This window comes from Abrus precatorius, unplaced genomic scaffold (assembly GCF_003935025.1).
Source record: "Abrus precatorius isolate BTA unplaced genomic scaffold, Abrus_2018 Scaffold153, whole genome shotgun sequence".
In the NCBI taxonomy this organism is placed as follows: Eukaryota; Viridiplantae; Streptophyta; class Magnoliopsida; order Fabales; family Fabaceae; genus Abrus; species Abrus precatorius.
The window spans coordinates 1,038,552-1,063,190 of record NW_020874351.1 but is presented as its reverse complement, the minus strand read 5'-3'; the positions used below and the strand labels follow the sequence as shown (position 1 = coordinate 1,063,190).

The window sequence follows — 24,639 nt, the reverse complement described above, 5'->3', positions numbered from 1 at the left end:
TTCTCCTCGTTGTCAAGTTGGCTGTCACTGGTTTTGAACTTCGAAGGCATTGCCACGTGAAAGTGAAAAAAATAACAACTAGGCCTAGAAATAGGTTATGTGTATATTAGTATGAATAAGTAATTAATTTCAGAGAGTAAAATGTTTGTTTTTAAGTTGGCATATGGATAAGCTACAAGTTGTTGCTACTCACTGTGTGTTTAAATTTACGATGAAAGTTTTATAAACATGAATTCAATGCAAAACTTATAACTAATAATAATAATATTATTAAAGTAAGCAGAGATTTATAACTATCTAAACATGCACTAAACATCTCTTGAAGTTGGATCCAACATGAAAACAAATAATAAGACAGAAAATTACACAGGCAGCGATTTTCACAGAGAATTTTCATCTTGTAGAAGTAGTTGCCTGGACTTAACCAAACCTCTTAGCCTCTAAGGTGGAGGTTGGGATTTTAATGATGCAGATCTCCAAGGGGATAGCCATGAAACTTAATGTGGAATGATGTGAATCTTCATGTAATTGAGTAACATGAGATGATAATATTAAAGAGAAAAAGAAATGCAGAATTTTTTGACATATTTAAATTAATGTCTAAATAATTATCTATTCACATTTATTCCAATACTATTAATTATAATTTCTTTGTTAAATTTATGTATATATTTATAATTTTTTTTTGCGTATTTCTAAACATAGGATATCAAATTTAATAAGTGAATCTTACGTTTAATTATTGTAAATTTTTATTTGAGTAAATTTGTTTTTTTCCTCTTTAATATGATGAGAAGATTCAAATTATGCGGTTGAATACAAATTTTTATTTATTTTCTTTTACATTAGAAAATCAAATTTTGCAGTAATTAAGAAGGTTAATATCACTCATACAAACTGAAAAGACAACCAGCTCTCATGTTATATTATTTAGCATATATAGTTTCTCTTTTCCTTGTGCCAAAGGACAACAGTGATATTATTTAAATAACTAATAATTAGTATCGTACGTAAAATTATGTATACTTTTTATTATATATTTATTTTAAAAATACATGTTAAAAGTGAAGGGTGTAAAATTGTATAAAAACACATTATAAAAATAATTTCATGACTACACACACATTTTGGCCAAATTTTCTCTAATTTAAGCATTTGAGTGTTTCTTTTTTAAAGAATACCTCTCCTTAAAGAGTCATTTTACAGCTAAACATTACCATCATCCACCACCTGAAACCTCTTATATCGGAGGACTCACTTCTCTTGGCTAATCGATATGCATTAGTTTTTTTTGTCATATATTTTAACGAATTTTTTATTTTATTCATTTTAATATTTTTATCTTTATATTTTTACAATTTTTTTATTTGGATTATTCTTATTCACGTGACTTAAAGAAGTATGTATTTGATTATCAGATTGAGAGAAAGTGGTAGAGATAGATACAAGTTAATTTATAGATTATTTAGAAGGTTATGACTTTTTATTACTAAAACAGTCAAACTTCTCGTTACCTTATTATTATTGTTCTTTTCATTACCCCTTTTTGAAAACTACAAAATACAAAATCTTAGTGAAGAAAAACCAATTAAATGTTAATGTCTAATTATACGAACGTTGCTTGGACTTCAAAGAGGAACAAGGAAGAATTAGACAGAAAAAGAAAAATTGATGAAAAGAGAAACAAAAAAGATGTAAAAATTCATTAATATTATCAATTCTACTCAAGGCGACAATACTTTGGTACAACACAAGGCAACATTTGCAAGATTCGTGTCTTACAAATTCAAAATACATACTACTTAGGATTTCATAAAATTAAAAATAAAATCAGTTAATAAATAAAAATTTCTTTGTGCCCGAACTAAAGTTCTTGATCAATGGCAATCTAGCTAGTTAATTAGGATTTAAGTTCAATAGGAGTGTTCTGGCTTTGGAGGCAAAGGAAGGTGGCCAGTCTCTTGAAGGTTTTTAACAGTGTCATATAGACATTGCTTCACTGGGGTGAATTCCAATCCCAAATTTTTCAGCTTTTGATTTGAAAATATGTAAGGTTTTACTCTCGGATTCTTTTCATCTGAACACCTGCACAAGTGAAATGAAACATATATATATTATGGTAGGTTCCAATCTCTCTGAAAGTGAAAGGCATTGAAGAAAACAACAACCCCACGTTAAGTCAAAACAAAAATATAATATCTAAGGGGTACTTAGGTTTAATAACAGGGACATGGGCAGAACCACAAAAAGTATTTCTTTGAGGGAAATAATTTCTTTATTTTCTATCAATCGTTAACACATGTTCCTATTATATCATATTCTGCCAAGCCAAATATGAAAGCATGTCACTTGCCCATGCTTTTCATTTTATACTTTTCAAATAAATACACTCTCAAAATTTTGAGGGCTCTGGAGGGTTCGTACAAGGACAAAAGTTTGGTAGCTAAAATCTTAGCTCCACTCGTTTTTACCAAAAGAAACATTGAATTCCTTGAAGGCTTAGATTTCAAATTGACTCGACCCTCCTAAAGTCAAATTTGGTACACCTACAACTCTGAATTAGTCTACAAAATGTTTCACATTCATGCTTTTCTATTCTCCCTCTCGAGCCGAAAAAATGTAATAGATCCATAACTTTTTTATGCATCCTACAAATGTTAATGAGTTTTTTTTATCAAAAAAGTTACCAACACATTCTTGGTAATTTTCAACATAATCAATCCACTGTGATTGTTTGGATCTTTTGTTCACTAATAAAAACAATACTAATTAAGAGAAATGATAAGAAACACTTACTTGGTAGGAATTGGGTATTCGGGGAAAAACTTGGCTAGAATTTCAACTAGCTCACCACGATGCAACGAAGTTTCTGCACATATGTATCGACCGGAAGCAGAAGGTGTCTCAAAAACAAGAATGTGGGCTAATGCCACATCCCTGACATGGACATATGCCTGAGTGGCGTTTACATAAGTCTTAGCTGAGCCAGTAAGGTACTTGAGAATGTGAATCGTACTAGCATTAATGGTGGATTGCAATAATGGTCCAAGAACCAAAACTGGGTTCACCACAACCAAGTCCATCCCTTTCTCTTTTGCTATATCCCATGCTGCTTGTTCAGCCACTGTCTTCCCATAGCAATACCAATTCTGCAAATTAACCCTCATCAACTTAGAATTACCCCGTATCAAGGGTCAGTTAATTTTGTTAAAATGTTTTTTAATGTAAAAATTATATAATTTTAAAATACTATATTTTCAATAAAAATTAATAATATTGAACATGTCAAAAATCGATTATAAAAATAATAAAAAGGGTTTTAGCCAACTATTTTCATTTGATTATTAAAACACCCATTTCATATATTTGTAGCATGGACAGTTCTAACTCCTACCTAAAAGGTCACGTAATGCACATATTACTAGGCTACAACTTGAAGTCATTGAATTAATGGGCAACAAGATGAACAACTTGTTGACACTGTGCATTTGACCGATCAATAAAAAATGGAATTCACCTTGGTGTTCTTGCAGTACTCCAAATCACTCCAGAATGACTCATCAACCACCGCATCTCTACTCGTGTTGGGGTCCATATACACTGTGCCAATTGATGAAGTGAAGACCACGCGTCTCACCTTTGCTTCTGCAGCTGCTACGATCACATTTTTTGTTCCATTCACTGCTGGCTCCACCATCTCTTCCTGAACATCATAACACAAATTATTCATCTCAATTACTTTTTGTATCGTCAATTTTGTATAAAATCGAAATTTAAAATTACGCATTTAACTTTTAGCTTTTTGGGGCGAAATGGCGAAATGTGTGTATCAGAGTGACAGAACAGTTCAGCGTGTGTTGTGTCCACTTGTTAAGAAAACAAAAAACAATTGTTGGCGGTTGGGAACTTTGGGATGTTTAACATTCTTAAATCCTAAACTTTACTAAGATTGATAAAAATATGCCGAAAGTTCTAATTCAGTTGACCAATGTGCCATTTATCACTTGCCAAGTTCAGTGCTAGTAGATGTCTCAATCATAGGGGTGGGTTTAACTGCATAGGAAAAAACAGGTAAAAAAACTTCTAAACTTCACATAAATATATATTTTAGATTTTGTTTGAAAATATAAAACTTCACATGTAACTTGTTTGATCAAAATTAAATTAAATTCAAATCTACTTATTTAATGAAATAAACTAAACTGAACGCCTGTTTAATAAATTAAGAAGTAATAATCCAGCTTCATTTGCACTCGGGACAGAGAACCATGCAAATATATGAAGGATATGCAGAGATTCTGATAATTTAACTCGAAAAACAAAGTTACTAAATTTAAGATCAGATAAAGATAAAAATAAATCCAACCCAAAAATATATGAAACAAAAGGAGAAAGACTAAAGAGAAAACTGACAGGGTTGTCAGTGACCGGAGAAGCAGTGTGGAAAACCCCGTGGCAACCATTGACAGCAGCTTTGATAGATTGAATATCAAAGAGATCAACTTTATGCAGAGTTAGCCTTTCCCTCGCTCCTTCCAACTCTTTTAAATGAACATTCTTGGGATCATCTGATCATAATCAAATCAAAATTAATCCACCCATATACTCACATAATGTCAGAAATATATTTATTATGCATAGCATATCCCACGTTAAATATATAAATAATTGATTAATGCAAATTAATTTAGTTAACATGCAAGAGATTATGTGCATGCCTGGGTTTCGCACGGTTCCTCTCACAGTGTAGCCTTTCTCAAGGAGAAGTTTGACAAGCCAAGAGGCTATGAACCCGCCGGCGCCGGTGACACACACCGTTTGACCGGAAACTGGTGACGTGTGATCAGCGGGCATTGTTTTGTTTGATTAAAAAAAATTATCAATTGGTGAATGTGCAATATAGAAGAAAGGAAAAACAGAGAGAACGATTCGCAATGATCAATGTGCTCTTCAAAGACGATGCTGCTTATTGAGAGTTGCACAAAGCAATATGCACAACGATGCCCTTTTATAAACCTATAGCCCCACCTAATCTTCGTGGAATATATATATATATATATATTCTAAATGTGTTAAGTCTTAGTAAATATAACTATGTTAATTTTAAAAAATGTATTAATATTTATTTAACATATTGTGTCTTTTATTTTATTTTTTTATCACCTATTATTTTTAATTTTTTTCCTATTTATTTCCAAATTATCTTATCTAATGAGTCACTCACGTGGGCCTTGGGTTTCCTTATTTATTGAGTGCGTGATGCTAATATTATTAAACAAAATAATGCTACAAAAAAGGAAAAAGAAAATAAAGGGATCATCTACAGCAATTATGTCTTCGATTAGTGTATTTTTTCACTCTTAGTTTAAATTTGTTTACATTTTTATATGCGAGGGAACATAATTATTGAATTGGTCGGTGTGATCCGGTTTGCTAGGCTTACTTATGAGAACAGTGTTGGGAAGCATAAAAACTATTATTATGAAATTAAAGACAAAGAGGCAACTGAAGTGGATCGTGTTAAAGCATTATCTTTCCCAGTTTAGGGAGAATAATGCAACGCAATATGTTTTAATTTGAAGATTAAAGACTTCTTCATTTTATGCTTTTCCTTCAAGAGAGAGAGAGAGAGAGAGAGAGAACCTTTTGATTTTGGAAATTTTAAATTGAAGTAACATAGAAGAATAGAGTTGGGTAATAACAATGAAAATAATAACAATAAATAGATATATATTGAGTGCACATGAAAGTATTCCAATCACTTTTATAACAAGTAAATTATAAAATTAAAATAAATCTTATCTTCTGGGTAAATATTTTTTATACATCAAATCAAGAGTTTCAGGCTTTTTATATATAAAAAATAGAAAAATTATCAAAATATAGTACTTTAAAAAATTATAAAAACATGAGAACTTTTCAAAAATTATTTTTTTTAAAAATTATAACTGACAATTTTTATTTTTAAATTTTTTATTATTTGTAAAAATTACTTTTAATAAAATTTAACTTTTTATAATTTTTAAAGATTTTTAAATATATCCTTACATTTTTTGAAATTTTTTAATCTCGTATTTTCATAAATATTTTAAAAACATTATATTTTGATCTATATAAAATGATCTCAAATTTCAACCACTTAAAAGAAATTAACTTTAAAGACACTGTATGCCGGATTATACAATTCCTTCAGGAGATTATTTAGTATGTGTTTGGTTACGCGTTAAAAAGCAAGTCATAGTTGCGTTTAACTGGACGCTCATCATTGTAGCGTTGAGACGCCGCACGTGAATAGTTTTGAATGAAAACACACAACCAAACACGCTGTAAATACTAATCCAAACACCCTATTAACGTTAAATTGTAAACGCGGTTTCAGAACGCGGTTTCAGCTTAAATTGATTTGACCCAAAATAAAAGCGTAAGTAACGTAATCTGTAGTTCTGCATGCGTTTTTTTGTGATATTTTTTCTATCCAATAAATGGCTGTTCATATTGAAGAAGTTTCCTCTCTTGTTTAAATGAGAGGATAAAAAAATAAACAGTAAAAAATTAGAATTTTTTTATTTTGATTTTCATTCCTTTTTTTATTTTTTTCTCTTTACTTTTATTTATTCAAAAAGTATAATTTTTTAATTTTTGAACATTTTATTTTCTTTCTTTTATCTCCATCCAACCATAAGTTTAAGCAAAGTAAACGAGGGGTAAATATTTCAAGCACAAGAAGTTACTCTACACTTGCTTATCAAGAAGGAATTCGATTGTATTAAAATAAATTGCTGTAATTAGCATTCTCAAGTAATGTAATTACACTAGTAGCAAGTAAGCACATAAAGTTAGAAATTTAAACATCATATTTTATATTTATTATAAATCAATAATATAAATATAGAAACATAGTTACAAAATTAAAATACTATTATGTTAAAAGAATAATTAAGAAGGATGGTGTGTATTTCTTGAAGACGTGGTTATTGAGTTACTTGAATAACTTGAACTCTCTTGTAATCATTTTATTACTCTTAAATCAATGAGGAATAAGTCTTTAATATAGGAAAAACAAAACCAAAACAATAAACTAATATTGATATTCTACCATCAAAGTTTGTACATTTGGCATAAATGGCATTTTATTTTATCTTCTAATAAATGGTACAAAAGAAAAAAAATATTTCAAAATAAACATCGACAAAAGATAGAAATATAAGATTTTAATATATATCTAAGAATATACAATAAAATTAATGAATAATAATTTTTAAAAAATTATAAATTTAATGTAATTAATTCATTTAATGCCATAATATTTTATAAAATTTAATAATTCTTACTAATATGAGAAATTATAATTGAATAATAGTATTATTTTTTTACACAGTCAATATATTTAAATCAAATTTATTTTATAATTTAATTAAAAATTCTATAAATTTTTAGTGTGTCTTTAAATATATCTTTAAAAAACTATTTAAAATAATTTAACCATTACAATAGTGCAACCTGCACAAAATCACGAAAGATTTTTTTTCCCCTCTGAATTACCCAACATAAACTACTCATTTAGCATCTCACGTCAGTGGAGCTCACTGGAAATCATTATTTTGTAACCTATAATTAGTAAGGTACCCTTAAGGATAGTTTCTTAATTAAATAACTATTGCTTAAAAAATATATAGAATTAAACAGTAAAATTTAAAATTAACAAACATTAAAAATTTATAAAAATATAAAGAAATTTCTGGGACTTATTTGACATTATTTTTGAGATTTTCTTAATTAGAGTTAGGAATTTTTTAATTATAGGATTTACATAAAATTTAAACAACTTTGACAAATTTTACCATTGGAGATGTTTTTATATCTTCTTTTCACATTTAAACCTCTTATTTATCAGATGAGAAAAAAATATATAAAATGTTTCACATTTTTTAAAAATATTTATTTTTTTAAAATTTTTTAATAAAATATCTAAAGGATTAGTAATGAAACAAGTTAAGAGGATATAACATTATTCTAAATAAAACTCTTCCAATATATTAAAACAAATAGGTTTAAATTAAAAGATCTTAAATAAGATTACTAATATTACATTCGCGCATTGCATATCTGACAATAATTGAGCCCTCTAAATCATTATTATGCAACTAAAACTGGCAATTTTCACTTAAACAAAAAGGCATTATCTGTAATTCTGTATTAAATAATAAGACACTTAATTGTTTAACCCACGTTTAGCATCTTAATGCTTACAGCTTAATTAATTCCCTTTTTTCATACTTTCATTTCCATCATCCCTTTTACAAACAATGCTTCTAACCAAAGACATGCCAACTTGATCATCGAAAAGCAATCCACTGCTCCCATTTTCTTGAGCAGCTCATGATCTCCATTTTAGGTGGTTTTTGTTTTCACACGTCAATTTCTCGATTAAAAACTGGTTGAGTCTGTTTGAGAGGTTAAGATTATTATTGAAGACAAAACTCTCCTTTTAAGTATTTAATTAAGTTGCATGTTCTAGAACATGATAATATAATTGGCTTCAAAGTTGGTCAATATTAATGAAAATAAATCAATGTTTTAAAATTTGTCAAACAATCAATTTCCACAAACACTGTGAATCATCATTAACATTTGATTAATTTGTGGCTAATTGACAAATCACAAAACACACTTTTAATTTTTGCTAGAAAGAAGATAGCTGGAGAGTGGAATTCACCCCCCACGTTTTTCAACTAGTAGCATTATTTTACAATGTTAGTTTGCCCATATTTATCATAAAAGACTTTATACCAAAATAATAATAATAAAAAAGGTGATGTAATGAGCAACGATCACAAAGACTTTGCAAATTTTCTCCACTTTGTAGACACATTGGTCAAGTGAAATCTACCTATGGACAATCCAAAGAGGAAATGGGTGGGAAAAGAATCATGCTCTACTGATTCTTTTGCAGTTAAGTGGGAAAGACAAAGGTGCTGTTTTGGACTTGGGTTGGTGCGTTGAGAGATTCAAAGTCAAGCATCAAAGTACGGCCCAAAATCAAACCCAACAACAACCCCAACCCAATAAAAGCCACATGGCGAGAAAGTGGGAAACTAGCTTTTGTTTTCAGAAGGTTTGGTGAGTATATTTTATGGCCTTTTGACTTAAGCCTATGTCAACAACATCAAACCACAGCATGGATTTGACCCCATCATGCTGCACTTTCCATTGTTTTCAATTTAGCAAAATTGAACCTTAGCATATGTGATGGTGCTGAAAAATCGTTTTTCTCATTTTTCTTGTGCATAACTTTAAATGTTTGCACGTATGACATATTGTGAAATTATTTCTAGAACTGCGCAACATGTTCTAGAAATAATTAGATTTTAATTTTCTATTATTAAATAAAATCTCACATTACTTTCACTAAATAAGTTAATCTATTGATAGAACTGGTACCGAAATTCACCTATTAAAAAGAGTAATTTTTTTTTCATGTTTCTCTTATTACATATTATCAAAATATTTATATTATACTGTAAACACTCAACCATAAGTTTTAGACTAATTTGTAATTTATGTAGAACTTACTTACTTGAGAAAAATTATCTCCGTTGTCCCTTGAAAAAGCACACGTTTTACAACACTTACTGTTAGCATAGAAGTAATATCCTTTCTGACATACCTAATTTTAGCAAAATATAAAAGGTGTGTATTATATATATATATATATATATATATATATATATATATATATATATATATTAGCTAATGCACAACAAATAATTGTGTTGTATAATCTTCAAGATATTAAGTAATGGGGAAAGAGTTAGTAATAAGAAAGTGGGTTGGTTATTTTTATCTTTGAAATAATGTTAAAAAAAATATAAGTAACACAAACATAATTTTTTTATTATTTATTGATTAAAATTTATTTAAAAACTACAAAAATATAAGAAAAAAATATTAAATTAAGAGTAAAAAAAAAATAAAACCTACATGATTTTTATAATTTCTAATAAATTTTAACTTCCTCACTGTCTCATAATTTAGTGAATAACAAAATTTCAGAGTTTTATCCTGTCCTCATCTCCTGTTGTCCCCGTGTCCATTTTTCAAAATCAAACATGAAACAAATACTTTTGCTGTGTCCACTCTTTTATTTATTTATTTTAGCAAATCAAGCAAGTTGAGTGTGTTTGGTACTTTTGAGCGACCTAAAAAACATTCATCATTTAACCCTATGAAGTGAGTCCCTTACCATGCGGGATCAAAGGTGAACTGCATAGAAATCATTTCCTCTCTTATTGAAGAAATACTTGTCTTTCCAATCAATAGGAATGAAACAAACCCTTCTACTTCAAATAGATGACATCATTTGCCTATATGGAACCAAGTTCTAAAAAGGGTGCAAAACAAAACCTTTTGCAGTATATAATCTTAGACACCATAATATATCAAAGCATGCTAAAGACTGACCAATTTGCAGGGTTTTTGATATTAACTATGAAACAAAACAGACCAAAATGATAATCACTATGGTAAAGCCAAAATTATGAGCTTTAGAGCCAACTAATAAACACTGAACAGCTTCAGTACATTGAGGCAAGAATCTAGTAACCTTCTTTCATGCCCTCATTCATCTTTCTGACACATTTCCTTACAGCAAAATTCAAGCCCTTTGCGCTTTTTCCTTTTCAGGGTCATCAGTCTCAGATTTGTTCTTTTTCATGTCTGAACCAGTTTTTATTTTTTTGGTTTTAGGCTTCCTCACAGAGTCTTTCCCCCCAACTGTTCTAGGTGGATCATCAATGGATTCATCAGCCAAGGCAGGTAGGTCAACAACAGAAGTATCCACAGATTTGACGGCAGATTTTATGGATTCCGATTTGGGAATGCTGGCAGAAGCTCTACCCCTGATGATCCATTAAAACATTTCAATAAGGATCCAAATAAAAGACTAGTTAAGTGCTAAAAATGTTGCCTAGCATGCAGACTAACCTGGACCGAGACTTGATTTTTGCACCCTTGGTTGGCTCCATTTCTGATTTTTCTTTGCTTTTTTCGGCTCTGGACATCATTAATAACTTGACAGTATGAGAAAGAAAGATCCATTGAACTTAATTGAGGACACCAATGTAGCAATCATATAAGATAAAGTCAAGGGTATGAAATCCAAGATAGTTTGTCTGTTATAGATATGACATAGTTAAAGGGATTTAAGGTACTTTCAATTGAAACTGGATTGGAAAAGAGAAAATGGCAGAAGCCTGCACATTGATTTAGTAAGAATATAAAGTTACAAAGAAATAAAAAGACGAGAAGTCAAGAACAGTGCTCTGTCAGTGGCAAAATTTGAAAGCATCTGAAATGTATTATAGAGATACTTAGATAAAGAGTCCCACAAGGTAAACCTGCTGGTGAAGAGATTATACTAATAACCAGTTATTTGGGCTACCAAACGGCACAACAATGACCTCATTATTATGTAGGACTAATTGCATGTGGTGGAGAAGTATTTATTGTTCAAGGAAGGCATAAGTATTTGGACAAAACAGGAGAGGTCCTTTACTCTTATGAGATCACTGAAGTGTTTTAATTCAATTGTCTCTAGACTTAAGGGCTCAAATGATATGAAGCCCCTAGATAAAGAGCTACTCATTGATAAATCTTGCTCTTGCAGAAGTAAAACATAATGCACAACAAAACCCAATATTCATTAATACGGACGGCAATCATGACAATGGGCTCAAGCCAATTTTATCCTACCAGTTGCCCTATGACAAAACTATCGCATTGTAGATAATTGATAAAGGTCCAAGGAAGTATCTTGGTTTTTAGAGAGAAAATCATAATACAGTACCAATAATATTAGGCATTAATGTCCTTCAGACCAGATTATACTTACATGTCTGATGCTTCTGCAAGCTTCTGAAGTGCAAGTCCTCCTTCCTGGTAGCAGAACATCCGTATTCATAAATTAAATTTATAGTATGATATCATATAACATGCACCCATGTGTACATACAATGGTTAAATAAGCATCAAAGCTTGATATTCACCTCATCTAATGAAAAATCAACAGAAACATGCGTGCATGCACATACATGTACATACAAATACAATACTTAGATAAGCATCAGAACTTTACACTCACCTTATCTAATGAAACATTAACAGAAACTAGTTCCCAGCGCTGTTTTTTGAGGTTCAACACTTCAATATCCCCATCAGCATACAAAATCTATTGAAAAGCAATTCAAAATATTAACATTTATAATTATCAAACTTATTCATGGTTTGTGCTTTTCAAGTTAATGAGTATTAGTCTAACTCACATTAATAATTATTTAATAATATATACATGAATTTCAACTATTACTTTTTGTTTTAAATAATTGAGCATGAAAAGAGTGTGAAAAAAATGAGACGATGAGAATAACATTTTCCAATCAACTCACTAGTAAGGCAGTACATGTCACAGTAAAGTAGCTGGAGGTTTTAAATTCCAGCTCTTCTGTATTCATCTAACTTAGAAAATGGGTTTTACATCAGGGAAGCCATCAGAAAGAAATATTAGGACCTATTTGGTTTGAGAAACCATTTGCTGATTTTATTTCATGTACAAATTTTTGAAAACAAAAGCAAGGTGAAAAAAATGTAGCCTTTTTTTTTTATTACTGAAAGTGAGTAATGAGAACAGAAAACAATTTCTTAAACTCAGTCCCTTAAGCCCACTTTCATGAGGAGAAACTAGGCACATCAATAAATAAAAGTCTTACATAGTTGAAGTCTTTAACTAAGTTGAACTTGGTATTTGCAAATCCCAGTAAAGAAAAATAAAATTTATCACAGAATAAGTAAGATTGAAAATAAGAATGGTTTAAAAGGTCATTTGCCACCGGGATATTATCAGACTCAATGCAACTGTTTGTTTCACGGATTAGAGTATGTTCAATCAAAATGTTATGCTGTTTTGGCATAAAGAATAACATGATGCATTCCAAATAAGTACCAATATAAAAACCCTACATATGCATTATGCAAAGGTGCATCAACAAATCCTAGAGCTAATAAGTCTCAAAATAAGATCAGTAACAGACATCTCACCTTGTGCTTTCCTTTGATAGAATCATAAGAATCGACAACACCTTCATAGAACCTGAAGTAAAGAATTATACATGCACAAATTACTGGATATAATAAAGCAGGCAGCAGGCGCATGTGTGGATAAACTGAAACTGACATTATGAAACAAGATAAACATCTGGTGGGTACTTGGTTTAGGCAAAATATTAAATAACAACTTACTCATATCTTTAAAGTGCAAAAACTTCCACAACATAGCATGTAGCTCTAAAGGTAAAAAAAAATGATCTGATTCAAATTCTTTACTAAATCACCAAGCATGTTTCGTAATTCAAAGGTCTAACACAATCTAATAGGCCAACCTAGAGAAAAGAGATAGTGGATGACTATAAGTACCTACACAGTTCACTCTACTTTCGCAAGCATATGCAACTATTGTATAAGCCTTTCAATGAGTTTGTAAGACTGTAAAGATGGTGATTTTGAAGTCTGAAAATTTAAAAACAAGGTATCAATTATAAACCTTTGCAATTAATTTTCTTTTAACTACCCCCACCAACAAAAATAACATGCAATTAGAACTTTATTGAGTATTGACAGAGGAAGTCTGGAAATTGGTAACTGAAGAATGAAAAGATAAAATTACATTGAAAAATATGCTACTGCAATACTTACGTTCTATCCATTGGCCACCAGACCTTGATTCTACTACCAACCAATGAGTTATCAGGGTTACGAGATTCAGATGCCTGAAGAAAAAAAAAATAAAGTGAACAATAATTTATTGAGCACAGGCTAATAGGGTATAAATTTGAAGGAAATTTAACAAGTGGAAAAATAATCTGATTCAAACTATTCTGTCAAAAGCCTGAAAAGCATATGTTATGTCAAATTTTATAAGTCATTTTATTAGTTTAGATCGCTATCACTATGTAGTAGTAAGGAGACTAGGGTAGAAATTTTACAGTTGACAGTGGTCAAACACACACACATAGGGAGAGAGAGTGAGAGACTGTACCAAGAGATATAATCTTTTTATGAAGTCATAAGCAACAATAGGAAAGCAATAAACTGACATTAGCTTTTCCAAGGCATATCAACTTGCTAGTACAGTTGGCAAAGAATCTTACAGAGTATAACATGTTAAGGACCTTCAAGAGTAAACCAAAGAAGAGTATAGAGTCTCATAAAAATTGAAATGGGACATCTCAAGGGGTTTATTAGAAAAAACTGAACAATAACTTTTCTAGATTTCAAACCTCTACACTGACATTGCTGTGCCTTCTCCTCAGCCTTGCTTGCGAATTTTCCTCGACTCCATTTAATGTTTTACTTGCAGACTCTATTTTCAGCTCCTGTACCGTGGTAACAACATGGACCCCAAAAGACAAAATATGTGAGATTTTCCTAATATTGTGTTGTTCTAGAAGATTTGCAACACTCACTATACCTTAACAGCTGATGATTTGTTGAGACCTTTATTAGGAGTCACATTAAGTCTCCACTTTTTCTCAACTTTTGTTTGAGCTGAGGACCTGTCTCCTTCAATATTTGCTAACTCAGTATTTGTACCTAACTCATGTTTCCCCTCATCTCCACAAGAAAAAATTGGTTCTGTCTTAGCAACTACCAATTCTGGAGCTGCAGCAGTTTTTCCATCAATCTTCATAGAAAATATAATTTTTCTAATAGGTTTTACTTCAGATTCCTTTTGCAACTCAACCCTTGGTGAATCCAAAGAAGTCTCCTGAAGCAAAGGCTTCAATTTGTCTTCCTTTAGCATTGAGACAGCACTAGGAAAAATATCCTGGTTCCCAGTGTTTTTTATTTTCCTTCGTCGACCTCCTTTGGTGTGGAATCCATCAGGAATGTCATTATTTGTAAAAAAAGCAGCAGCATTGGTATTCTCACTAATTTTATGTTTAAATGCTAAAGCTTCACAACCTTTGCTTGTTTCCTCGGGCTTTGACAGCACATTTTCCATGTCCGAAGCAAGGTTTTCATAAGGTGGACAGTCGCTGCCAATATCTTCAGTCCTGGATTGGACAGATTTTGTTATCTTCTCACTTTTCTGCTCAGAAACTAGAGCTTCACTAACAGTTTTAGGCTTTGGATGCAATTTATCCTTTCTTCTGGAAGTAATTTTATCAGAAGGTGGAAAAGCAGTGCTGCTATTGCGAGCCTTTCTGGATACAGCTGATTTTCTGGATTTTGTTCCTGGATAAATCCAAGAGCGATCATAGCCTTCCTCTGCATTCATTAAAGAATTCGGCTTACGGCCCCTCTTCCTTGGCATAATAGTCAGCTGAGATTCTGATTTTGCTTCCTGAATGGACTCTAAATTGCTAGTTTCAAAATTATTTCTTCCATTGCTTCTTTTGGAGTTCTTAGAAATTTCAGAACCTGGTTTCATTTTTGAACCAGACTTTTTTATAGCTTCACCATCTGTAGAAGCACCAGCACTTCTTATGCTTTTTGTGTCATCCATAATCAGGACATCCCTTTCACAAGTAATATCCAGTACGTGTCCCTTGGTTGCCTAATTAAGAATGAAGTTAAAAGTTATTGCATTAACATTGATAGATGCTTTAATGAAGCAAGCATTACAATTGTAAAGGAAAAATTAATATTCAAATAACACAATGAGAAAGGCAAAAGATAATTTACATCAGACGGTTGTTCATATGCATCTTTAGGTACATCAAACTTGTCCTCAACCACCTGAACCTGAAGCATTGCAACACAACCAATCCTAAGTTCAGTCTATCACAAAGCCTAAAACCAAGAAACATCTTGTTGCCAATAACAACAAAAATATGAAAATGTTAACATAGGAGTGGGGTTAAAAATAAGCATCATCCATACTGCCCCCTCCCCCAATAACAGATGTCAAGTGGTTATTATATACTTGATCAGAAATTCCTGTGAGTAAATGGAGCACAGGTGACATGGTTAATAACTGCTTATTTCCTACTTGAGTTTTAAGTATGCATATGCTTTTGGGAATGTTTCACGATGGAGAACCAGTCTGCTTATGATTTGAAACATTTAATCAGAAGCATAAGTCAAATTGGCTATTTGAGTCCCTACCCCCCACCCAAATAAAAGGAAGAGAAAAAATCTGACCATGTTTTACTGTCTTCCACTACCTAATTTTTTATTCCTTACATTAATTTATTTTTCCCAGTAGTTCTTAGAAAACATACTGATGAAACAAGTTACAACAGCAACAGTCAAGGTTCTAGAGAACTTGCAGAAATAAGAATAGAAGGACAAGTAACATATTGAGATTAAGCAAGAATATAACATTAGCTATAACAGTTTATCTGATAGTATTGCATAGGACAAGTAGAACAGACCACTGTCTGCTTAGAACCACTTGAATGATCACATTGAGGGGATTCAGATCCATTCTGGCAGATTGAAGTTACTATTGGAGCATACTCATTTAGCGCTCTGCCTGAGAGCTCTACCGCTTTCATCATAAAAGGCTTTAGGGTAACAGCACAGTTGGTAATTACTTTCTCCCCCAATGCCCAAGAAATAGGTGAAATAGTCTGTAGAAAATAGATTAAACAAGATTGACAAAGTTAAATAGAAGGACATGACATAACAAATAAATAAATAAATAAAAGAAATAGAAAGAAACGAATAAGAGATGAAATTGATGTAATGTAAAGCATGTTACCTGATTTTCATTCCTAACACTGTCTAATAGAGGTCTAAGAAGATGTACAGTGATGTTTTCACTTTGGGCCAAGAGCAGGGTCATTATTGATTCCATCGAGTCAATTGCTTTACGGGGATGGTCAGACCTTTAAAATGAGCAAATAATTTAAGTAATAATTCTAGAAGTGGATGAAGCTTTTAAAAGAAGGGGGGGGGGAGGCAATTAACTATTCCTTTTTGTGTTAAGCGATTTGCTTTTTCATCAGCATTTATTAATGTAAAACAACTCCAAAGTTTCATCTACAAGTTATTTGCAAAAGGAAAGCCCCAATTTCTTTGGGTAACCCGCTTCATCATTGATATGTAAAACACAAAAGAATTCACAAGAAAGTAGCTTCATCTTCAGAAGCACCCCTCAAGTAAATTGATAGGACACAGGAAAACAGAGCACTTTTTACTGAAAACATTCACTAAAATTTCTTCACTTTCTACTGAGACCAAGGTGATATTTGTATCAGAGGGAGATTGGTATAAGAACTGATGCCAAACACTAATGAAAGCAGGAAAGAAAATAGAGTGTAAGATATAATATCATTCATGAGCCGGCAGCCACTTAAGATGTTAGGTGAAGACTAATAAATAAGTTTACATCTAACAAATACACCGCAGACACTTCAGGATCTGGGAGTCCACTTCCTCCCTTTGCTTCTTAGTCCTCATGCTTAATACTCACTCACCCCCTTCCTATCCCTTCTCCATTCCTCTTATTGCTTTCATTCTAAAAGATTCTAGTTGTTACATTTCAAATATCAATAATGATTATCTTTACTACTCTCCTCATTACCCTCATGACACTCATTCCCCTGCTTCCCTTCACTACCTTCCTAGCTTACACCCAAGTAACAGGGAAGTGTCTATCATATGTATCAAGGATAACTAACAGGGACAGTGTGCAGAAAAATGGACACGTGATTAAAACGTCAATATGATGATATGATCCTTTCGTTATGTGATAAACTTCAATGTGTTTCACCAAAATTGCAAAACTGTTTGAAATGTCAACTATTTCAATGTCTCAGATATCCACTTAGAAGAAATAGAAAAGAAACCAAAAGGTGGGTACAGGAATTTTATAGAGATGATGCGCATTTACTAAATATTTAATCAGAAATAAAGAAAAACCTAATGGAGATATTAAATTTCACCCAGTTGAGTTTGGAACAAGAAGCAAATAAAAGATATATTCTCAAGGCTCTAACCTCGTAAATCTCAAGAAATGCTGAAACATTTCAATAATCAGGTCCTCACACTCAAGGTCCAGCATGACCAAGCATAATCTGATATTTGAAACATTGTCAAGTATGGCAAGCGCTTTGTCATAGCCATGGCCAGATACATGAGACAATTTCTCAAAAGCTCTCACTGTGACCTTGAACATTTCCTGTTTTCCATGAAATGAAATGCCATATATGTTAATTCAAACAAGAAAAATGTGTATAAAAAAGCATAAACATCCTCTATAATAAACACTGTACAAAATACTTCACTAGTTTGATAAAAAAAAGACTAAAATTAATACCTTCATTTGCTCATCATTATAAGGGACCTCTGGTGCTGTGATTCTTGTAATCTCAGCAAGGCAAGATGCAACTGAAATCTGAACACCCTGGTCTCTATGGTGCAAAAGTTCATCAGAAATCAATGCCTTCATTGAATGTACAAGTGATTCTTTAAGTGGCTTGGCTGGTCCTTGATTCAAGCTTGATAATATGAGCTCCAATTTCTAATAGTTCGAAAACCCAAAAGAAAAAGGGGGTCAGATTTCAATCAGGCTTGGAAGCCATATACTAAAAATGTTTTTAAAACTTTGTTCCAACATTTATAAGCGCTAAAATACATGGGGAAAACTCCTAATTTATGTTGTTAATTGAGAAGAGTTAAACTGATATTCCATTTCATTATTTCAACTCAATTGATGCATATCCAGTCCTTGGATCCCTCTCATTACAGTGTATATTCAATTCATTCATGTGTCTCTTTCGCTAGAAGCTTGTTAGGAGTCACTCTTTGTCCGTGTCTCATTACACTGGCAATTGCCCTCTTCACCACCTGGGATGTCACCTCTTTTTTATATAATAGAAGAATCATAACATCCTACAGAAACAGAAAAATAAAACTACAAATAAAAAGACAAAACATCTGAAGCAAAGCTGCCCAATTCCTTTGCATATCAATTGGGAGTAAATGGGATTTTATTGTTCTGGTTTGGAAGTCTGTTTCATTCATTGTTCAAGGCAAGGATTTTATAAAGGTTCAAAAGGAATTCCTAGGACATTGCTCTCTGCCCTCTGGTGAAGGGCATACCTACCATGATATTAATGTAAGATTGGTCCCTGACGAGTAAGCATGCTATGCTGAAAGGAAGTGTGAGCTTCCTAGTACCAGGTTAATGACTGCATTTGATAGCTGATGGTGTAAAGTCTTGACTCTTGAGCGAGTGTAGGCATTATATGGAGGATAGAGTCAGGTTAACAAAATTGATATGGTCATAATGCTTTACAGCCACGCAGTGGTCAAGGCTTTGCTAACCACACAAGGAAAACCTTCCCTTTTGTTAAGGTGGTGAGTCCTTGGTGCAGTCTCCTTTCCATAAAATCCTAGCAATAAACTGAAAGAGTAGTGCATTGGTGGATGGGAAGTTGGCTTCATTTGCAAGGCATCGTCTTTTGCCTTACTCTTGCCAATGTATCTGCCTCCTCATGGTGAAGCTCTCTGACATGGCATCCCAGATTTCTATCTGTCAAGGGAAAATAGCCCCCTAAGGAATCTGGGAAGCACCCAAGTGCTACCTCAGTAAAAAGTCTTATTCACTTTAGTTATGCAATGAATCAACAAATGCCATTAGTATTAACTATTAATTCTATTAAGCAAGTCAGTTCAAATAAAAGATATGATCTTCAAAGGAGGCTCTGGACATCCAAAAGGGCTTATCAAGATGGACAGTCATTCTGTTCAACCAATGAGTCAGAAATTGAAAGGGGATTTGCAGGAACAAACCCCATTAGACAAATGAATAGAGCCACTAAGACCCAAAGAGACTCCAACTCAGAAACTTCAACAAAAATCAAAACTTGAATGCTATAGAAAAAGTGGAACACCAGTTAGACCTTGAAAACAATCACAACATAGTTTTGAAAAAAAATTAAAATCTACAGAATCTCTTTGGAAAATATCCAAAATTGGGGGTGCCAAGCCATTTGAGGTTAGAAATACCAAACATCAAGGCAAACAATTGTATCACAGAAAAAAAAATGTTAAGAAAACATATATCTGCATCAATCAGGGGAAACTCAAGCCGCTAACAAATGCACTCAACAAATGATCATCCAATTGATAGAAAATTCATGATCAATTCAGAAGACACAGTGAAATTCATGACAAAAAAATCCACCAAAGAGATATACATGCGCATATGAAAAACAGAGGAAAGGCAAGAGGAGACATTACATCAAGTAGTTCCAGAAGTTTATCAGCCGAAGTCAGGTACTTGAGGAGCTTCCTTCCCATATGTTTAAGCAGTTTTGTTGTATTCCTCTCAGTCAAAGAGCCAGTCTCATTAGGAGCGGCCATTTTCTGCCGAGAAAGTTCGCACATTCACACTGCAACGAGGCACTTTATATAGCCTTGACCCTGTCAATGCGAACAACTCAGCACAACTGAATTTAGGGGTTTATGGCAAGTGTTCGACATGCAAGCAGACACACACAAAAAATATCGGTTTCAAAATCCGCCAATGTTTTCTTTATACCCTTCAGTTTCTGGGTTTGAAATCTGGTATACAGTGTACTAAGATTATTTTTTTATTTTTTTCCTTTTTTTGTTACCTTAAAAGAAAAAATACTAAGAAAAAAATACCTTAAAAGGGTCCATTCCCTTGTTCTCTAATTGGCGCTTTAATGCCTGTTTTTGAGCGTTGAGAGCAGTGCTGATGAACTGAGTTTTGTTAATCATCTTCCTGCAATTACCGTTATACCCTTTGATCATTTATTATTTTTGAATTCAACTCTTGCATAGTTGCTACGCATAGCACTTACGTGTCACTGACATTCAATCACTAACCTCGTTTGGTCATTGGTGTCTATCTGCCACTGTATTCTGCTGACAACTACAATTTGCACTGAAATGTGCAACAGAGATCCTTGTTGTACTTCCCTGGGGCAACTCAAAATCAAAATTTTTCACATATTAGTTATAAGAAACATTTTTGTTGTTAGACACTATTAAGGCTCATGAAACATTCATCTTCTAGAGTAATAAACAATATCTTTCAAAAGCTTAAGAAACAAAATGAAGAAAAAAAATACTTTTATTGTAAAATGTTATACCGCTTATTAAAAATCTCTATAACTAAATATCAAATAAAAAAAATTGCACAGATAATTTTTTTTTCATGACTTCCACTAACAATGTTATGCAAATGATCTATTCTAATATAAGTTGTAATTTATCCAAAATTTTGATCATGATAAAAAAAAAATGAAATATCATACAAAGAGAAAAATATATATAAATGCAAGTGTCACATTTTTTTGTGCAAAGAGGCTGAATGGAATCTACTTGCAATCTAAACTTGAATTCACATTTCTGTATATAAGTTCTGAAATAAAGGTCATGTTTCACAACTAAGGAGTGCAATGTAGTTTCAAATGTCAACATGCACGTTATGTAGAAATTATATCAGAATACTTCTTATAAAGTTTTTTTCTAAACTACCTTCTAAAAAAATAAATTACACTTAATTTTTTAATATAATCTTACAAATTTCACACCCTAAATGTTTTATCCTAGTGGAAACAAGTATTAAGATGTATTTCATGTTAACTAAAAATCAGAACAAAGACTTAAAAAATTCACTATGAACTAACTTTAAAAATAAATTAAATATAAATTTTTAATAATGTTTCAGCACAATTAATTAGACTTAGCTATGGTCATGGCCTATTTAGTACATTAGGTGCTCCTTCTCAGAGAGTTATGGCACCATACTTGCACCTTAGTTGCCCCTTGGTTTCCAATTTATCATATTACAACTTCGTAGTTTCATACTCATTTTACATGACCTATGTCTTATCCTAGTACCCTTAGAATAGTCTCAACTTAATTGTCTTTTACTAAAAATATCGAAAAATATATAAACTCTTGTTCACATGACACATACATGTAAATTATTAGTTTAAAATTACCTAAACATAAACAAAAAGGCATCTAAATTCAATTATATATATAAAAACATGATTTATATACAAAACTAGCTGAAAAATTACATTCGATCAACTAATAAAATGAAGGAAATTTACTTAAAGGGATAAAGCATGCAAAGTACTAAGAAATGATAACATTGAGTTCTATTAGAAAAAAAAATCATATAATATTTGTTAAGAAAATAAGAAATGATAATTAGGCTCTTACCTTGTTACAAAGAGGTGTTCGTTCTTTTCTGGAATAGGTATCAGTACACACAAAATATAAAGTAGAGAAATTCTTCTACACATACGTATGCTTTTAGTAAGCTTCATGATGTGATTAACATGAAATAAATTTGGTGCTTATGATTCTAGAATTAGAAAAATAATTTTCAAATCACAAATTTCACAACAAAAATTGATGCGAGGTATAGAAGAAAATGATTTCAAGATTAGAGACTTCACAAACTGAAGTAAGGAACACAACAAAAATGTAAATTAGATATTTGAATAAAATAGGTGTTAGGTCAATTTCAGATTAAGAATTTTACAACCATAAAGAAATATGAAAAGATTATTTAAAATTTGTAGATTCACAGCAATTAGAAAATAGAAGATTTTGATTTTGACATTTCAGAACAGTGACGTATGAACACAATAGCTATGAGATTAAAGAGTTCATAACAACATCAACAACAAACAACAAACTATGTAAGAAAACTATTTTGAGATTTGGATACAAAACTAGAAGAAGAACAAATTTAGAATTAAGAATTTTTTAAAAATTAGGGTTTTCACAATCATGAATCGATCAATAGGTGAAAGAACTTGATTTTGAAAAACAAAATTTTACAAAAATAAAACCACAATAAAATATGAAATTGAAAATAATTTAAACATCTAAAGATTTCAGAAAAATAACAAAGGATAGAGATGAAAAGAAAAACTCTCTTTAAAATTAGGGATTTCAAAATGATAAGGAAAGGAAAAACAGATAGAAATGAAAAGAAAAGCTCTTTTAAAATAAAAAAAAATTATAAGAAAAATAAGGAATTTGAAAATGGCAACAAGAGAAAATATCAATAAGATATAAGATTTTTAAATAATAAAATAATGATAAATATAAAATCGAAAGTAATTAAACATTGTAAGATAGCAAACTGATTAAAAAAATAAAAATCTAAAACAACTCTTTTGAAATTAGGAATTTTAAAATGATATCGAAACGATATAAAAAAATTAAGATACAAGATTTTACAATAAGAAAAAAATATTTATAAAATCTAAAATTAAAAGTAATTAAACTCTGGAAGATTCTAAAATGATAAAAATCTAAAAGATAATTCTTTTTAAATTAAGAATTTCAAAATATCATAAAAGGGGAAAAATAGTTTAAGATATGAAATTTTACTACAATAAATAATGTTTTAAAAATAATTTATATAAAAAAATTATACTTTTAAAATAATATGAAAAATATCATTTGATATGAAATAAAATGTATGATTTATTTTTACAAAATTATGTCTTTATATATGGTAGGTTAAATAATAATTAAAAAAATAGAGACTTAGAAATGGGTATTCTTCTTGCCCTAAATGTGGGCAGGCCTTGAGTCCATAATATATGTTCTCAGAGATTGTTTTTATGTCAAATCTGTCTGGGATCATTTTCTCTTTCCTTAGTAATGGGTACCTTTCTTTTGTAAAAGAACACTTAATTGGTTGGTCTTTAACTTGTTTAACCAAAAACTGCAGCCTTCTCCCTGATTGACAGAATATTTTTGGAATCATAATTTATGGAAAGATAGGAACAATTTTGTCTTCCAATATGTGTCTACCCAATCCATGAGCCTTATTCAGAGGATTTGTTGTGATTTTAATTATATGTTTTCTTGCAGCAGGGCTCCCATAAACATCTTAAACAGAGAATTTCTGATCAGAACCTAATTACCTGGAAGCCTCCCCCACCTGGCCAAATGAAGTTAAATGTGGATGTGCTGTTTCTAGGCTATAGGGTGATTCTGCCTGTTGAGGACTAATTCGTGCCTGTATAGGTCGACTGGTTGCTAATCAGGTCCTTTTCCCCTTTGGAAGCTGAGATTTGGGGCATTTACCATGGGATTCAGCTTGTTCTGCAGCAAGGTTTCCAATGGGTTTGAATTGAAAGTGATTGTAAACAGGCTTATTGGTTATTGCCTCATCCAGAATGTTCAATCCCGGTTCCATCCTTTGATTGATGTAATTAAAGAAATTAGAAATTCTATTGAGTGTATAAGATTAAGCCTTATTTGTAGGGAGGCTAATCAGTGCGCAAACAGTCTTGCTAAAACTTCATTGGATGAGTCTCTTGACTTCTCTTCTCCCTTTCTTGTGTATTAATTGTTCTTTAGGGCTTTTAGCCCTTTTATATAGCAAAAAAATAAAAATAAAAATAGAGACCTAGAAATCACAACTTTGTATTGTGATATAATTTGAAAAAAAAAATTAAACTATGCACAATTCTCTTATAATAGCAAGATTTAGGAAGTGAGTGTTAATTATGTATTTAGTAAGAAAATTATTATGAAAATAACAAATCTTGACTCAATAACTGTGCATAGATGATTAAAATTAAAGATAACTTAAAATCATACGATTATTTTAAATAATTTTGT

At 31.4% G+C, this 24,639-nt stretch overlaps 2 protein-coding genes across 4 annotated transcripts; both read right to left on the bottom strand.

The window, feature by feature from the left end:
* Positions 1-1,863: 1,863 nt before the first annotated feature.
* LOC113857169 (cinnamoyl-CoA reductase 1-like) lies at positions 1,864-4,950 on the bottom strand. The gene is made up of 5 exons (XM_027488945.1): positions 4,719-4,950; positions 4,414-4,568; positions 3,518-3,703; positions 2,797-3,149; positions 1,864-2,085 (listed from the first exon to the last, which is right to left on the bottom strand). Exons 1-5 carry the CDS (start codon positions 4,852-4,854, stop codon positions 1,914-1,916), a joined length of 1,002 nt encoding a protein of 333 aa, XP_027344746.1. The 5' UTR covers positions 4,855-4,950; the 3' UTR covers positions 1,864-1,913.
* A 5,284-nt stretch (positions 4,951-10,234) lies between these two features.
* Positions 10,235-24,359, bottom strand: LOC113857095. 3 transcript variants are annotated; one of them, XM_027488830.1, is made up of 17 exons: positions 23,937-24,359; positions 20,860-20,952; positions 20,656-20,755; positions 20,248-20,430; positions 18,320-18,523; positions 18,000-18,181; positions 16,760-16,886; positions 16,431-16,628; positions 15,739-15,798; positions 14,522-15,610; positions 14,331-14,426; positions 13,747-13,820; positions 13,093-13,144; positions 12,140-12,226; positions 11,891-11,934; positions 10,984-11,052; positions 10,235-10,898 (listed from the first exon to the last, which is right to left on the bottom strand). In XM_027488830.1, the coding sequence occupies exons 4-17, from the start codon at positions 20,392-20,394 to the stop codon at positions 10,655-10,657; spliced, it is 2,673 nt and encodes an 890-aa protein (XP_027344631.1). In that variant the 5' UTR covers positions 20,395-20,430; positions 20,656-20,755; positions 20,860-20,952; positions 23,937-24,359; the 3' UTR covers positions 10,235-10,654. The 3 variants fall into 3 exon arrangements, 2 of the variants coding, with proteins under 2 accessions (XP_027344631.1, XP_027344630.1); XR_003503177.1 differs by lacking the exons at positions 20,860-20,952; positions 23,937-24,359 and adding an exon at positions 13,468-13,560 and having other exon boundaries at positions 10,268-10,898; positions 20,656-20,711; XM_027488829.1 differs by lacking the exons at positions 20,860-20,952; positions 23,937-24,359 and having other exon boundaries at positions 10,263-10,898; positions 20,248-20,680.
* Positions 24,360-24,639: the final 280 nt, after the last annotated feature.